Source organism: Apodemus sylvaticus, chromosome 18, assembly GCF_947179515.1.
Source record: "Apodemus sylvaticus chromosome 18, mApoSyl1.1, whole genome shotgun sequence".
Classification (NCBI taxonomy): Eukaryota; Metazoa; Chordata; class Mammalia; order Rodentia; family Muridae; genus Apodemus; species Apodemus sylvaticus.
The window spans coordinates 30908207-30925013 of record NC_067489.1 but is presented as its reverse complement, the minus strand read 5'-3'; the positions used below and the strand labels follow the sequence as shown (position 1 = coordinate 30925013).

Sequence of the window (16807 nt, the reverse complement as noted above, 5' to 3'; positions counted from 1 at the left end):
CAGTTGATATTGTAAATTTATTTTTTAATTATATCTTCTATGATAAACTGTGTCAAGTGACTTAAAGAGTAATTTTTTTAAAGATTTATTTTATTTATATGAGTACACTGTAGTTGTCTTCAGACACACCAGAAGAAGGGATTCCCTTACAGATGGTTGCGAGACACCATGTGGTTGCTAACCACTGACCCATCTCTCTAGCCCAAAGAGTATTATTTTTCCAATTTTGGAGAATGTCATGTACCACAACTACTATATAAAATGGTGTTCTTTATCTATACGGTATATATAGATGTACACACACACACCTTCTGAATATTCTGTAGATTGGCCATCTGCCCAACCCCCAGGCCTCCTCATTCCTGAGACAAAACACAACTCAAATTAGACTACCTCAGAATTTTACAAAGGCTGTTGTTAAGTGTTTAAGTAAAAAGACAACATAGATCTTTCTTTAGATGAAAATCCTAGAATGTTAACCACAGCAAGAAATGTATGCTGAAAGCTAGCAGGGGCCGAAGGCTTGGCCTCTTGTACTAAACAGTTGTGAAAGCGAAAAAAAGAAAATTGGTCTTGAAGACCATTAAAAGAGATAATCCAGTGAATACACATGTATGTAAATAAAAGTCTTTGCTCATTAGAAGTCTTACTAGTCTTGATAGAAGATCAACAGTTACAACACTCCCTTAGGCCATTGCTGAGCTGAGAACAAGCTGTGACACTTCAGTGCTGTGAAAGCGACAGAGGGGGTACCCCCCAGGTGTCAGAGGTGGGAGCAGGTGGGTGTCAGAGGCTGCTTTATGAGGTGTAAAGAAGTCTTCCTAGCATTAGGTGCAAAGTGACATACCAAGTACTGATGTAGAAGCTGCAGTCAGTTCTCCAGAGGAGCAGCTAAGGTACCTGATGTAGGAGGTCACAGGCAGACACTCATCAGCTTTGTACTGAATATGTGATCTACAGGCCTCAGCTGGTAGATTCACGTCTCACTTCAAAGGACAGCCTACCTTGTTTTAGTGGCTAATGCAATGATTGACATTAAGGCTAATTCACATTAATCACCTGTTTGAGAGCTTAGAACCTTGGTGAATTTACTCTGCCACTTACACTGGCAGCATGGTATGGGAGTGCCACTCATCATGACCTTGGTCCCAAAGTTAATTTTAATGAATCATCTTGTTTATAGACATCACAATGTTATTGCTATTATTGTTTAGCTTCCCTGAGTCAGGGTCTCTGTGGCCCAGACTGACCTTGAACTCCTGATTCATCCAGATACAAGATTATAGCCATATGTCATCTTATTTGACAAGATTTTATGATACTCTATTGACTGAAAATACATAATAGTAGATAATCAAAATTTTAGATTAGCATTTGTGGTGAAATGAGTATGTTTCAACATTATCAAATGATTCAGAATTACACTTGAAAACATTTTACGGTTAAATATAATTTAAGATTCGAAAAATCATAACAAAAATCATATTGTAGAATGATTTCTGGCTCTATAATTTGTGTAAAAATTTGGCTTTTCTTAAGTTATTCAAACCTTAGAATAATGCCACAATGTCAAACAGCAGAAGATCTGAACCCTCTGAAGTGAGAAAGTTGTGTTAAAGTGCAGGCAGAAGAGTTAGAGAATGGGGAGTTCTGTGGAGTAGGACCTGCGGTGTCTAAAATAAGACAGAGGATGGAGCATATGGCATTTGGTTCAGTATTCTGCAGAGCAAAGACCGTGCACACTGAACTAATTAGGAGACCTAGAGACTGTACAACTGTGCTGGGGTATCTGGGGTACACTTGTCGCTCTAAAATCTTTTCTAATTTAATTTTTCTCATGTATTTTTATTTTATATTCTTTCTCCTCCTCAAAATTCTTCAAAGTTCCCCCTATCTCCCCGGCTTCATGTTCTTTCTCTACCTTTTAAAAAACAACAACAACAACAACAAAAAAAAAAAACCAAAAAGAAAAATGAAAACAAAAAGTCATTAAGACAAAAATTACTAAAACAAAGCAAGTGATGAAAGAGTTCATTTTGGGTCTGACACTGAGAGAAATCACGTCTCTCCCCACCTCCCAGCAGGCGTCGCCTTCAAACAGCTTCTTTGTGAGGATTCATCTTTGTGTCAGTGTCTTCTCGGGAGTTGGGACTGAATCAGCTTTGTCTGGTTTAAACTTGTCTGTTTTGTATAAGCTGTTAGTCTCTGTGCATCATTGCTGTTGTGTCTGTGTGACTCATTCCTTGGGGTCATCACCACCTCTGCTTTTACTCTCCTAAATCTTTCAAGGTCAGTAAAGAACATGTCATTTGGTGGTTTTAGCTCTCAATATGGCACATCTGTGGTGTGGTGTCCCCATCTGAAGCCTCTAAAACCCACAAAGGAAGTTCTGCCAAGGGTCTGGCCAGTCCAGTCTCAACGTGTCTTCTGAGATGACAGATATAATGAGCCAGAACCGATCTATGTGTCTACGGTAATGTATAATAATCAGGTAAGCACATGTAGACCTAACACATACCAGGTGCTCTAGTACCAGATTTTGTGCTAAAGGTTATATCTATTTTGAGTATTCGAGAGAGACAGAGATACACACACAGACTGTGGAGATGGTTCAGTAGATACAGTGCTTTCTGGGTGAGATCAGATTCTCAGCACTCACATAAATGACAGACATGGTATCCCAAGCCTGTCTATCATGCTGGAGGGGAAGGGAGGTACTGCATCTTGTGGACTTTATGGCCTGCTTTCCTAGCTGCAAGGTTCACTGAAGAGACTGTCTCAAAAAATGAGGAGGAGAGAGATAAACCGAGATACCTCAAATTGACCTCTGGTCTCTAGATAAGCACGCAGGCAGACATAACACACCTGGGCGTACAGATACCACACACACACTTAAAAATATTCAGTGTTAAAAATCCTCTGAAAAATTTTCTCATGTTTTTATGCTGTAATCTTGATAAACTTGTCAGAGCCTGATCCTCATATATACTTTAAGCTCTGAGAGTACAAAGCTTAAAATCAACCCAGCACTCAAGTACTGACATTTCCAAATACTCTGGTTTGCTTGTCACTGTGGTCCTTTCCACTATTATATCATTAAGTACTAAGTGAAAAACAGTAAAATACTCACTGACAAAAAAGCTAGTCCGCCTAGGATAACTAATGGCCAGGAACAACAAAATCTCCAGAGATGATGGAGTGTCTATTGCACTATCTTGTCAGTGCTCTGAAACAAACTACAATATGGCTTAAAGACTCCACTCCAGTGCTTATATCAGTTACTTGCACCATCCCAAATTGCAAACAGTAGCTAGACAGCAAATGGTCCATGTATGTATGGTAGATACATACTACATACATACATACATATAATATGGTAAATAGAGCAGAAATTTAATCGGCAATTAAAGAATATATGAACTGTTTAGGTTCATGGTCTGGACAGAGGAAAAAGACAAACATTCTAGAAGCTTTATGTCTGACAGAAAACAGATGAAATGAGGTTCTTTGGAAAGTTGACAGGGAAATCAGTAATTCTCAAATCCTTCAGGTCCAGCCAGCTCAAAGTGTAATACAATATCTCTGCTTTAAGCCTTGGGAAATGGGCAAAGAAATCTCAGGTATCTGAAACTACAATTACTTTCAAACTCTCTAATTTTCCCCCACTGTTGCTGTATGTATGTGCATATGTGTAGGTATGCATGCACATGTATGCACAGGCATACAGAGGCCCAAGGATGATAATCAGGGGTAACCCTCCATCAGTTGCCCATCTTGTTCATTGGGCAGCATCTCTCAGTCAGATCCAGAACTCAGTGACATGGCTAGCCAGCTTGCTTTGGGGATGCCCTTATCTCCACACTCCCAGGCTGGAATTATAGGCTACCACACCCACCTGACATTTCTGGGGGAACTCCACAATTTTCACATCTGTACTGAAACCACTTTAACCACTGAGGAACCTTCATGCCCTGACAGTATAACTTAATACCCTATCTTAAGACCTCATCAGGCTGGCTACTATATTTGTAGTCTGAGGTGTAACAGTAAAACCATTTTTTCCCTTATTTATAATTTATGGGTATAAAATGTGTATCATACATAAATCCTGGAAACGGAGGGTTTTTCTTTCTAAGTTTACCTCTTAGAAGCACATTATGGCTTTTCTTTACCCTTTGGGGATGAGCACTATGATACTGCGGTTGCTCTGACATCTGAGACGACAACTGACTATGTGTGGTTAATGTATAACATGTGGATACACTGGGCAAAAGAATTATCTAATCTCAGGCAGGATGGAACAGTACTGTATACTGTAGAAGATTTCAGTGATGCAACAATATGCAAATTAGTATTAATAATTTAATTTTGGCATTTTGTGTTAGGTAGGTTTGGACCACGGTGTCTGTGGAAACTCAACTGTATATGAAATATAGTCAGAGAACCAGGACTCAACAAATTTGCAAACTCCTAAGAGATAAAGCAGTATTTTTGTTTTCAGTTGCTTCTGTAACAAACTACCACGAAGTGGGTTAGACAGCACAGATGTATCCCATAGCAGTTATGGAGCTATTTATTCCAATACAGGTTTCATCAGGGTAATGCCAAATTAGTTGGAGTGTTTATTTCTAAGATTTTACAGGAAGATCCCTTTTGCTTATTGGGATTCAGTAGTAGTAGTAGTAGTGGGAATAATATTCTGTCTCCTTGCTAATTATTGATCCAAAGCCTTTTCCAGCCTCTCTCTACACATTCCTTGGCTTATAATCCATTTTCTTCATCTTTGGTGTCAGCAAAGGCATGCTAAGTCCCTTTCACAACCTGTCTTTCTTTCCCCATCTCCTTTACTGCCATCTCCTCTGATCTATGCTATCTTATTCCATTTGAAAAGAACTCATGTAATTAAGCCATATCTATTTAGACAATGGGATACCCCCACATCTTAAGGTCTTTAAACTCAGTTACACTAGCAAACACTTTTATTTATTTATTTATTTATTTATTTATTTATTTATTTATTTATTGCCATGCAGGGTACAAACTCTTTCCAATGATTCTGCAACACACTGCCGCTCTCTAATCAGCCCACACAGAGAACCACCCAAACTTCCATTGATTTCCTACAGCTCACCCCACACCCATGAAGTGTGGGATGTCTTCCTTCCCGACAGATGTGGGTACATATCCATAGTCTACACATCCATTCAAGAAGTACATTACTAAGAGTTAGTTCAATTACCTACAACCAAAATACAACTGTGGTAAAAAAAAATTCAGAGAGCCAATTAAAAGTTAAGATTGGTAAAGCAAGGGCCAGTTATATTCTCCTAACTAGGTCAGATTTCTTGCCCTCAGAATTCCTAAGGTTTATAACCAAAACAAGAGAACTTCAGACAATGGTTGAGACTAAGAAATTCTGTTTCCTGGTAACAAGTCTCAGACTTTTTTATCACATAAATTTGAATATATACTGAGCTTTACCTGGATTTTAATTTGGAGCTGCATTACTCTTCTCTCCTTGCATTAAAAATATCTCTTCATCTGTGTGGGGTGTGCATGAACACTCACACTCTCTCCTCCCTCCCCGCCCCCTCTCTCTGCCATGCTCTGATTTTTAAAATAGCTTGCTGGGGGTAGCTTGGGTCTTTATATGTGTAGAAAGTATACTACAAAATGAGCCATTTTTCCAACTCCACGTAAAATTCCTCTCTGCCCCCCTTTGAGACAGGTTTCTCTGTGCAACAGCCCTGGCTGAGTCTGCTGGGATCAAAAGTGTGTGCCCCCATGCCTAGTAAAATTCTTTACTGTATAAATCTGAGTTTATTTAGCAGGAAGAAAATATGAAAAAGAAGATATTTAGGGAATATCATAGGAGACAGATCTGTGCTTTGTCCATGCCTTGGTTAAAAACTGTTCTCTTAAAAGTTCTTTTTACTCACACAATCTTTGGAGAAGCTGATTCTCTACATTAATCTTATAAGTCAAACACCATGGAGATGATATCACAATCAGAAAACATCTTTTACTGAATCTTAATTTTCTATTATTTTAAAAAATGATCTTTGATTTAAGCAGGACCAGTCATGACATTAAATATGCTGATATTTTGTGTATTAACTACAGCAACTCTGTGCCAAGTCAGGTTATCACCAACCTCCCATCTGAGGGCACATGGAGAGGGTGTCTGTTATTCTTGCCCCCTCAACCACAGCCTACTTTGCAATAACTTACTTGGGAGTATCTCCTTTCCAGTACTAAATTCAGTTTTAGTTGAGATGTAGAGACTTCAAGTAAAGACAATCTACTGCCTTATGAGTAATTTTGCCTGATCTCTGCTATTAGGCAGTCTTTCATACCAGGAACACTGTGTTAGGTAACTCCAGATCATCATGAGGATCTGGGTTTATTCCATCTCTGCCCTGATGTCCTTAGCACTGGGTCATCCAAACAGGAGCCTCATTATACCAGGAGTACTTTGTACCAGGAAAAAGGCATTTCCTTGATCATATCATATTGCCTTCTCTTTCACAGAGACTACTATGCCAATCTTTATCACTGGCATTTGTCCAAATGGTTATAATTCTACTTTTGGAATCGATCATAAAGTTGATGAGATTAACCCCAGGATGAGTCAGACTACACAGCTGGGATAGAAAATGTAAAACTGGACATTTACAAAAGATTTAATCATAGTATCAAGGTAAGTACAGACAATGTTTAAAATAATACATTTTTATATAGATTTAACTTATTTATGAATCTGATATACATTTGAGCAAACTTAAGAATTAAATTTAGCTTTTCTCTTATCCACAATCCCACCCTAAGCTTCTAAACCTACTCAAAGAAAATACTTCTAAGGAACCTAGTTCAACTCATGAATCGAGCACCTTAACCTTTATTATAATATGCTATTTCATATCGACCTGGACATCTACCTTTAACTGTAAAGGGTAACGTTATTCACACCTCTATGTGTGAAATGTGGTGTTTGGTCCAATGCCTAACTAGTGTCCAAGAGTACTCCATGCTTTGGCTAATTTAATACCTACAAAGCATAGCCATAGGTAGGTAAGAATGCGGACCGGTATCTTGTTGGAAGCAGTTGTTTTACTTAAGACTACAGATTATAAATGTATTTACTTCTCTAAGAGAAGGGGTTGGTAGGAAAGGGAAAGGCACTAATTTCCTTTCATCTCCCACTCCGTCACTCTCTTCTGCTAAGCACTCTTTTCATTCAAGCTTGAAGCCATGGGTGGAAAGGAAAAATGAAAGAGTGGGTAGTAGAGTTAATCTTTGTTCAAACTGTTCTTCCAAAAGCTCCCGACCTCTGTGCTGGGTCTGCCACTTTCCTGAGTTTCAACTCATTGAAGCTTAGCTTTGCCTTCCCCTCACATCTATTCTTACAAGCTTGGCCGACGTCACTCTGAAAGTCTCACATTTTTCTCTCAAGAGCACCCAGCTCTGCCCCACGAAGCTGCTTCCCAACCTGCTGCTGAATGTGCCTACTTTCTCAGACTCCTAACTCAGATGCAATGTTTTTCTTTCTCCCACCAGCAATGGCTGTCTTCAGCTGTTATTTTTCCTCTCTAGCTAATGCAATAGTCCATGAGCTTCAAAAAAACACTTGGGAGGCAGAGGCAGGAGTTCAAGGTCACCCTCCTATTAACAGGAAGTTGGAGGCCAGGCTGAGCTTGTGAAATCCTGCCTCAAAACACCAAGAATTGGGTCAAGATAAAAGTGTTGCTTTATAATTTCTTTGCAACTTCACTTTGTAAGCATAAGGAACCACAAAACTGATAGTTTATAAATGAGCTCACTATGGGAGAGGTGACCCTGTCACCTGGCAGCAGCGCTGAGAGCTCACCCTAGCTATGAGGATCCAGGAGCCTGACCAGCCCAGCTACCAACCAAGCCCAGACCCAGGGCTTTGAGTAGCCCCCCATCTACATAATTAGTGAATTGTTGGGGTGCATGAAATGAGCTGGTCATCCTGACCAGGATTTCCATGACACAGGGTAACAACATGAAAACCAAGTAATTGCTCTTGGTAAGGAGCCAATATTGATGGTGTCACATAAGCTACAGACCTTGAAGCAGACCAATGACTCTGCATCATTGCAATGAACCAGTGCAGATTTATGGATGAGGGGGGTGGAAGGCGGGGTGGGAGGGTTACTGTGAGACACACCAAATCACTACAGCTTCCACAAGATGTTTTCTATATGTACATATTTTTGTGTGTTTTTCCTTTTCTTTTTGGGGGAGGTAGCAAGGGTGGAGGCCTGATACAAGGGGATGGGGAGATGAGTGGGCCTGGGGTGCATGATGTGAAACAGAGAATCAACACTGGGTCACCAGATCACCAAACCAACTTACCATCTTAGTGCATAAAACAAACATTACTTAAAAGCTGTATAAGAGATTATGGGAGAGAAATAAATCTGCATTTTAAGTCAATCTTTGTGTGTCTTTGTATGTGGCATACACATATATTCATGGACACCTGGTGTGCACATCTGTAGATGTCTGAGGTTGCTTTCCACCTCACTTTTAAAGAGCAGTGGTTCTCAACCTTTCTAATGCTGAGACCCTTTAGTACAACTCCTCATGTTGTGGTGACCCCAACCATAAAATTTTTATTGTTACTTCATAACTGTAATTTTGCTACCATTAGGAAAAATAATTATCTGTATTTTTTGATGATCTTGGGTGACTCCTGTGAAAAGATCATTTGACCCTAAAAGGGTGGTGACCCACAGGTTAAGAACACCTGTTTTATAGAGGTAGTTCCACTCAATGAACCTAGAGTTCATCCATTTCGCTAGGCTGGTTATCAATGTGCCCAACGGATCCACCTTTATCTCCTACTGTCACCCCGAGTTGGTGTTAGGTACATGCTCTCCTCTGCTATGCCTGAATCTTACCTGGGTACTGGAAATCAAATTCAGATCTGCATGTTTGCCCTGCAGGTTCATTCGTTACATGTACTTTACCCATCTCCCTAGTCCCGCTTCAGTAATTCTTTTTTTTGTTTTTTGATTTTTGGATTTTTTTTGGGGGGGGGGAGACAGGGTTTCTCTGTAAAGCCCTGGCTGTCCTGGAACTCACTCTGTAGACCAGGCTGACCTTGAACTCAGAAATCTACCTGCCTCTGCTTCCTAGAGTGCTGGGATTACAGGTGTGCGCCACCACTGCCTGGCTGCCTCAGTAATTCTTAAATAATCTACATTTACTTTCTTAGCAATTTTAAGTGACAGAAGGAAGTTAATTCGTATGACTCTGCAGTTAAAAACAACCCCAAACATGCTTCAGTCACACCAACTTACCTCTTAGCAGCAAACTGTTTTTCCAGATATTCGTTGCGAACCAGTTTTGTATCCCCAAACTGCCATGTGAATTGCAGGTCACAGCTTGCATCAAGCCTGCACTGCTTTAGCGTGCCATGTATCAAACCATACTCTCTAGTATTGGTGAGACAGGACGACAAGTAAACTGGAGGAAAAGAAGAGGGGAACAGTTATTTGTGTTTAAAATGGTGTTGCCTACCTGTACAGAGACAACAAACAGCATAACTGACAACTTGGAAATCTCATTAACATATGAAGGCAACAGTTGGCAGTTACAGTTATATCTAAGTAACATAACCTCCCGACTTGATGAAAGGGAAAACATTATCTCGCCTCTCTCCGCATACCTGTTCGTTATTGATGGTTAACACATACAGACATAACATAGCACTAGAACTTAGGTTATTACTTTTAACTTAAATCAGTAATTCCACAATGTGACTAATGAGTATTACACCAACCTGATGGCTTCTGTTAACCCTTCTTGGTATTTCCCATGTAAAGGTAAACTGTATGTCAAGAATATGGTTCAAGCACTAAACTGTTTCAAAATGGCAATTGCATTTTGTGTTCCCATCAGTGGTGAGTATGTTGCTATTGTTCAGCACCTTCCACAGCATGTGACATGCACAGTAGTCTAAATTTTGGCCATTCCATTAGGTGTGTAGCAGTATCTAAGTGATTTTAACTTTCATATCCCCAAAGTCAGAAAGATGCAAATCACCTTTTTATACACTGTTTTCTAGCTATCATTTTTGCTGACGTTTCTCTTAAGGTGTTTGACTCAGTCTTTTGTTTGTTTTCTCACTGCTGCATTCAAGGGTTCTTTGCGTACAAGTTAACAGTTCTTTATGTTTTACAAATAGGTTCTCAAAATCTGCAGAGCTTTGCTTCCATTTCTTTCTTTTTGCATAAAATGTGAATCTCATGTTCGCTAGATTCTTCCTTATTAGCTAATAGAATGGACTTGTTCACATGCAATCTTCCCAGACAACTTCTGAATCACTACTCCGGTATCCAACAGAAATGAGTTGAAGTACTTAAGTTTCTACAGACTGCAAATAAGGGTCTGACTTCCAAAAGTTGAAATCATCAGCAGATTCTGTAGTACCGTACCACAAACTTTATCTCAAAGGTCATAATTATTCAGATGACAATATTGTCTTTTTTTTTTTTAAGCCTCTACTCCAGTGAAATTCTTGAGCTTTTTAAGGTTTTGCTATCAGTGGCAGTTTTGTGATCCTAAGGGAAATGGTGGCCAATTTTATGTGCTCATCAATTGTCTGATGACTTGATTAGAATTCTTGGCAAATGTCTGATGGCAAATGTCTAAATATGCAAGTAATTATGAACGATACGGGAGCAATATATCATGTTGCTCTTTTTGGATCAACTTTGTACAAAAAGAAAAGAACAAAAACATCTCTAAGAATGGTACTAGAAAAACAATTATCCACAACCGTGTGCTATGGAGTGTAACAAGGCTTTTAACGAGTGTCTTTCTGGTTCCGTTATGATCCTCGGGGTGCTTCTGAATATATTCCAAAGCTTGTTCCATCTCATTGATTTCAAAAGTAAAACACTGTTGTACTTTGTCAACAGATACAATCCCACTCTAATCTGTTCCACATGCTGATAGTTCATCACTATGCTCCATGCAAAGGCCCCTAAAATTACACATCTATTAGCAAAGTGACACTAAATAATCGGGTAGCTTTCCATTTCAGAATCAGACTGGGAGTCACATTCTTTGCATTATGGCCAGCACCAGAACTACCTGTAAAGCTGAGCTCTGTTACATTGGCTGCATATTCAGAGCACACATTTTCAATTTTAGTAAGTCTAGCTAAATCAAGACTTTCTTAGCTCATGCCTTTAGCACTATAACTGGGTTATTGTTAAATCTAAGGCCATCTAGACATTCTCTTATGTTAGCTATCTGAGGCTGCTTTTGTTTTGAGACAGGGTCACACTGTCAGCCTGGCAGAGTAGCTGCCCAACAATGGAGTCCATGTTTTTGTGAACTTTTTTTGGTTATGGTTTAGTGCTTTCTGTCTTTTTGGTAGCTCTGGTCTATCTTTTCTTTAGAGAAAGAAGTTTGGTGAATAGGGAGGTGAACGAGATCTGAGAGAACTTGAAGAGAAAAAAATGCTCAAAATATAATGTGTGAAAAATATTTAAAAAATAATTGAAGTGTTTCAAATAATCTCGACATGTTTGTCACTACATGTGGTACTGCAATACTGATTGTTTACAGAGCAGTTTTACTCAATCACATTGAGGTTTTCCTGAATGGTGGTAAAATAAAAAGATTGTATTATATCTTGGGCACTATATAATAGTCTACTAAATAGTCTACTAAATGTCTACTAAAACCATGCTGCTTGGGGGAGCTGCTGATAATCAAAGTGAACAGTCAGCCCCACAAGGCAGACCTTTAGTCCTCATTCTCTTTAGGGCTTACACCAGTACTCTGGGGGTGTGGGGTGTGTCCCATTGCTACTGTAAGCAGAAAAAGCACATGCAATACACCTACTCAGCCTCTAGTGCCTTGTGTAGGCATGGATACCTGCCATGTGGTAGAAGACTGAGCTCTGTACTTTGCTTTCAGCACTGCTACCCTTGTGAGGGCACCCTCACAACAGCAAGGGTTGGGGGTATGGGATCTCCTGATGATGTAGGGCAAAGGATGGCAGAGACAAACAGTCCAGACTCCATACTTGGTCACTACTAGTACAAAGTAAGAAAATGATAACCTGTCTGTAATTTAGGCTTCCTACTTGGCTTCTTCTGATACGACATTTGGTGACAAGGGTACCTCCTTTATCATCCAAATTCCTTGTTTCATCTAATACCTAATAGCTCCCCTCTCTTAAGCTACCCCACTTTAGTGCCATGGCAAAGAAAATAAGATTTTTATTTTATTTCTTGCAGGAGAAGACAATGCCAATTGGTATTTCTAGGTGGCAGGCACCTTCTAGTTGGAGCAAACACAGAGTCCAGAAGATATACTGTGAACTATTCTCTAGCCGCATGTTTCTCTTTTTTCTTTCTACTTTTGGAACTTGTCTTATATCTGTTTTACATGTAAAAATCCAAGGGGTTGGACTGGAAGGATAGCTCAGTGGTTAAGAGCACTGACTGTTCTTCCAGAGGTCCTGAGTCAAATCCCAGCAACTACTTGGTGGCCCACAACCATCTGTGATGGGATCTGATACCTTCTTCTAGTGTGTCTGAAGACAGCTACAGAGGCCAGAGCGAGCAGAGACCCTGAGTTCCATTCCCAGTAACCATATGATGACTCACAACCATCTGTACAGCTATAGTGTATTCATATACATTAAATAAATAAATAAATAAATAAACAAACAAATAAATCCAAGGGCTTTATAGTGTAATTACTGGGAAGACTGGAATAGGTAGGTGTTCACTCTATTTTTTGAGACACATGTATATATGAGGAACCAAAGATTTAACTTAACCTAGTTTAATACTGGGTGAGAATAAACATAAGAGAACCAGAGAAACAGAGTTTTTTTTAAAAAGTCTCTTCTATAGAAACATCACCTTTTTCAGTCGTCCTCCTGATTTTTGGAATGGTGAATTTCTTCCCAGCACTGGCTTCTGAGTCCGTAGTCCACAAACATTCATTGTCTGGGCTCTTGTACTTATCATTCTCGTTCATTTCCATGTTGTTGGAGGTCTAAAATCAACTCAAGTTATGATCATTAAATACACTTCTTGCCTATATACTGACACGTAATGTGGTAGTAACCTGAAGACCTCAGAGATAACAGAGTTACAATATAATCTGAGTCATACTGTCAACAGGTTTCAATTGCAATTTGCCAGCTTTTCAAACAGAAAAATGAATAAATTAAAAATATATTCTGTATATAACTTTTTAAAGTTTCCAACAGACTACTCCCTTATAATTTGCTAGATTACAAATGAGCAACCAAGCCTCTCTATTCCTGAAAAGTTTAAACATCTCCACCAATATTTTTTATAAACAGGGCAAAATTCACTCTAAATAATCTATTCTGTGAAAGTTCATCTTTCTATACACTATCTTACCACACTTATATTTTCTTTAAATCACAATTCCTGGTTTTAGGAGAAACCTGGGAGAGTCATATATTGCTTACTGATGACCAGTCCTATACTTAGATGATAGCTAACAAATGATAGCTAACAAGGTATTGTTCAATTGCTTGTTGTTCCACAAGACAGATGGATTTTCTTTATTATTCTCTCTCTCTTTCCTCCCTCCCTCCCTCCCTCTCCCTCCCTCTCTCCCTCTCTCTCTCTCTCTCTCTCTCTGTGTGTGTGTGTGTGTGTGTGTGTGTATGCATGCATGCATGCATGCATGTGTATTACATGTATGCAGGGCCCACTGAAGTCAGAAGAACGTATTGGATGCCCTAGAACTGGAAATCTAACTGGAACCTCTGGAGGAACAACAAGTGTTCTCAACTGCTAGGCCCTCTCTCCAGCCCCTCAAACCCCGATTCATTCTCTCTCAAACTAGTTATTAAAGGAAGTTATGGAACTTCCATACAAAGACATTTTGTAAACCATCATTTCACATTGTTGATGAGCTGCTTCATGTCAGCTGCTTAGCTCAAACACTAACTATATCACAGTGCCACTATGAGCTGTTAAATTCTGCAGAGGAGTCACAAAGGCTAAGAGTATACAAAGACTTCCCAGTCCCTATCCTTTCTGTGCCCTCTGTAAGAAACCCTGTGATGTTCCAACCATAGGTTAAGAGTAGGAATGAACAAGACCATGAGCCCTTCCTTCATCTGTTCAGTGACAAACATTAGTGAGCCAGTTTCTCCTAACAAGAGTACAAGAGAGGCAAGCAGATCTCTGTGAATTCAAGGCTAGACTCTGCTTCATAGTGAATTCCAGAACAGTCAGGACCACATACTTAGTGAGATTCTCTCTCAAACAAAAGAGTATCATCTTTACAATATCCAGCAGCAGTAAAAGCCATGCCCACTTGATAGCTTAGTAATGAGAAGGAAAACAATTTAGAGAAACTTACAAAAACCTCTCAATTAGTCATGATTTATTATCAACTGCAAACGAGGTATGGAGCAGCTAATATATCTGAAGAAAGACCCAAGTGTCCCATACTTCTATTACACTTAAATTATATACTCACAAAAAAAGAATGATTCCAGTTGTATGCTTTCATACAAAACGTTTCTATAGTAGAATTTACTAATAAAGAATGTTTCTTAAATTAACTCATTTTGCTTCTTGGTGTTTAGGACAACACAGTATCACAAAAAGCTAATTTTAAAGTTGACAAAAGATGTTATTTGAGAAACAGGGGGGTTCAATATTCTCCACTAGCTAACAGTTGTTTCTTTTCATTTAACAACTTTCTTTTAAACCAGTCCAAACAGACCAGTCACATTCATAAAATATCTTTATACTTATGTATCATGGGCTCAGAACCATTACATTTACACTTAATTTTTGGGCTCATGTATAAAATGTATAACATATATTATAGAATATATACAGTAGTTCCATAACTATTATATATGTATTTATACACATCGTTTACTTTTATATGCTTAAAGTGAAATCAAAGTTTTTTTTATATGCTTAAGGTTAAAAAAAAAAAGAAACCAAAAGTAAAAAGATTTACTTTTACATGGTTAAAATAAAAGAGTTGAATCTCAAGGGTTGTGATGATGTATCCTCTGGAGTATTGGGACCATCCTAGGTGAAGAATAGAGTAGGAAAATGAATAAATTCTAAAAACATCAGTAACAAGTAATGAACAATGGATGTAAGACAACTAAAGAACATATGAACCAAACACCAAGTTGCTCATAATTAAAATGTCTATTCTGCTGGGCGATGGTGGCACACACCTGTAATCAGAGGCAGGCAGATTTCTGAGTTCGAGGCCAGCCTGGTCTACAGAGTGAGTTCCAGCACAGCCAAAGCTATACAGAGAAACCCTGTCTTGAAAAAACCAAATCAAAAAATGTCTATTCATATAGGTTTTAAAGATGCATACTTAACAAGTTTGAGCCATTATACTTAAGGATTACATAAAAAAAATTCTTGGGAAAATATCTTATTAAAATTGAATTTAGAAAAATAAAAAGAATTGACAATCTTCTATCAAAAAACTAAGTAAAAATAGAATTGGAAAGACACTGCCAATAAATCAATATATAAATTTATCTATTAAAAAACAAGTGTCTTTTAACAACAGGAAAAAAATATCCACTTTTTATTGCAGAGTGTGTCAATTTCAACAGACACAGAACAAGTGAAACTTAAAATTCATTTATATTTTATAAAGCTTAAGAGACAAGAGTAGAAACATCCATAACCTGACTTTATATATATTCTACTAAAAATCTATAGAAAGTTGGAAATGTAGAAAGCATTCTTTTTAACATCAAGAATAAAATAAGGATACCTGCTTTTATCACTTCTTAACAGTGTACTGGAGTTGCTCATAGAGCAGAAGAAATAAAATGTTAACTTTTAAGAAGTAATTGGGAAAAGTGATACTGGGTGCCTGGGCTTAGGAATTTCAGGGACTGACAGAGACGACTCAGTTCCTGAGAGAAAGCTTGGACCCAAATGCCAAGCAAGTTATATAGAATGTTAGTCGGAAAGGCAAAATGTAATAATGGATTAGAATTCTGGTTCTACTGCACAAAGAATATTGCACTGAGCAAAGTACAGGGCTTCTCGCTGTAACAGTATCTATGTCATAGGGATACAGTTAGCACAGGGCTCAGTGCTAACTGTAAATGTAGATCTGATCCTTTTTCTGGACCATCTCAAGTCTATATTGAGAAGTACAATATCATAAGGACAAACAGAAGTCAAATACAGGCCTACCTCCTCTAGTGCTTCAACTAGCCAGTGAACAGGACCTTGGGCAAGTCATTATCTTTCCTTTATAGCACATTTTCTTGTATATATAATGAATGTTTACATACTTTTCATTGACAAGTTGATGGCAAAAGAAACTCAAAGTTGCGTATTTGGTTTATAGATGTAAACATCTCAAAGTATTTTTTATACTTATTATTTACTTGTGATTGTGTATGTGTGCGCATGTACATGCTCAGGTGTGGTGAGGTGTGTATATTCCACAGTGCCTGTGTAGAGGTCAGAGGACAACCTGGGGGAACTAGTGCTAAGCCACTGCTGGGCTCCCTCACAGTTTAATTATATTTTAATAGGACTACCCTTACAAATCAGGAACACAATTGAGAAACTGTTCAAAACGAACATAGACCACCACTCCTAATCACTCCCACAAAGTATTTCAGCTGATCACTAATGAGTACCACTGGGAGAACAGTTTCAATTGAACAACCCCAAGAGTCCTGGATTTCCTTTAGTAAGACTTACCAGCTATCTGAACAATAGAGTTGGAACTGGAAAGAAGGCTCTGTGGTTAA

The 16807-nt window shown here is 38.6% G+C and overlaps 1 protein-coding gene across 1 annotated transcript in view; it reads right to left on the bottom strand.

Moving 5' to 3' along the window:
* Positions 1-13041, bottom strand: part of Tex15 (testis expressed 15, meiosis and synapsis associated) — a 35918-nt gene extending 22877 nt beyond the window's left edge. Inside the window, exons 1-2 of the mRNA XM_052162512.1 lie at positions 12918-13041; positions 9330-9495 (exon numbers count right to left, since the gene is read on the bottom strand). Of these exons, the coding sequence (XP_052018472.1) occupies positions 9330-9495; positions 12918-13041 (290 nt within the window). The remainder of the gene's footprint in view (positions 1-9329; positions 9496-12917) is intronic.
* Positions 13042-16807: the final 3766 nt, after the last annotated feature.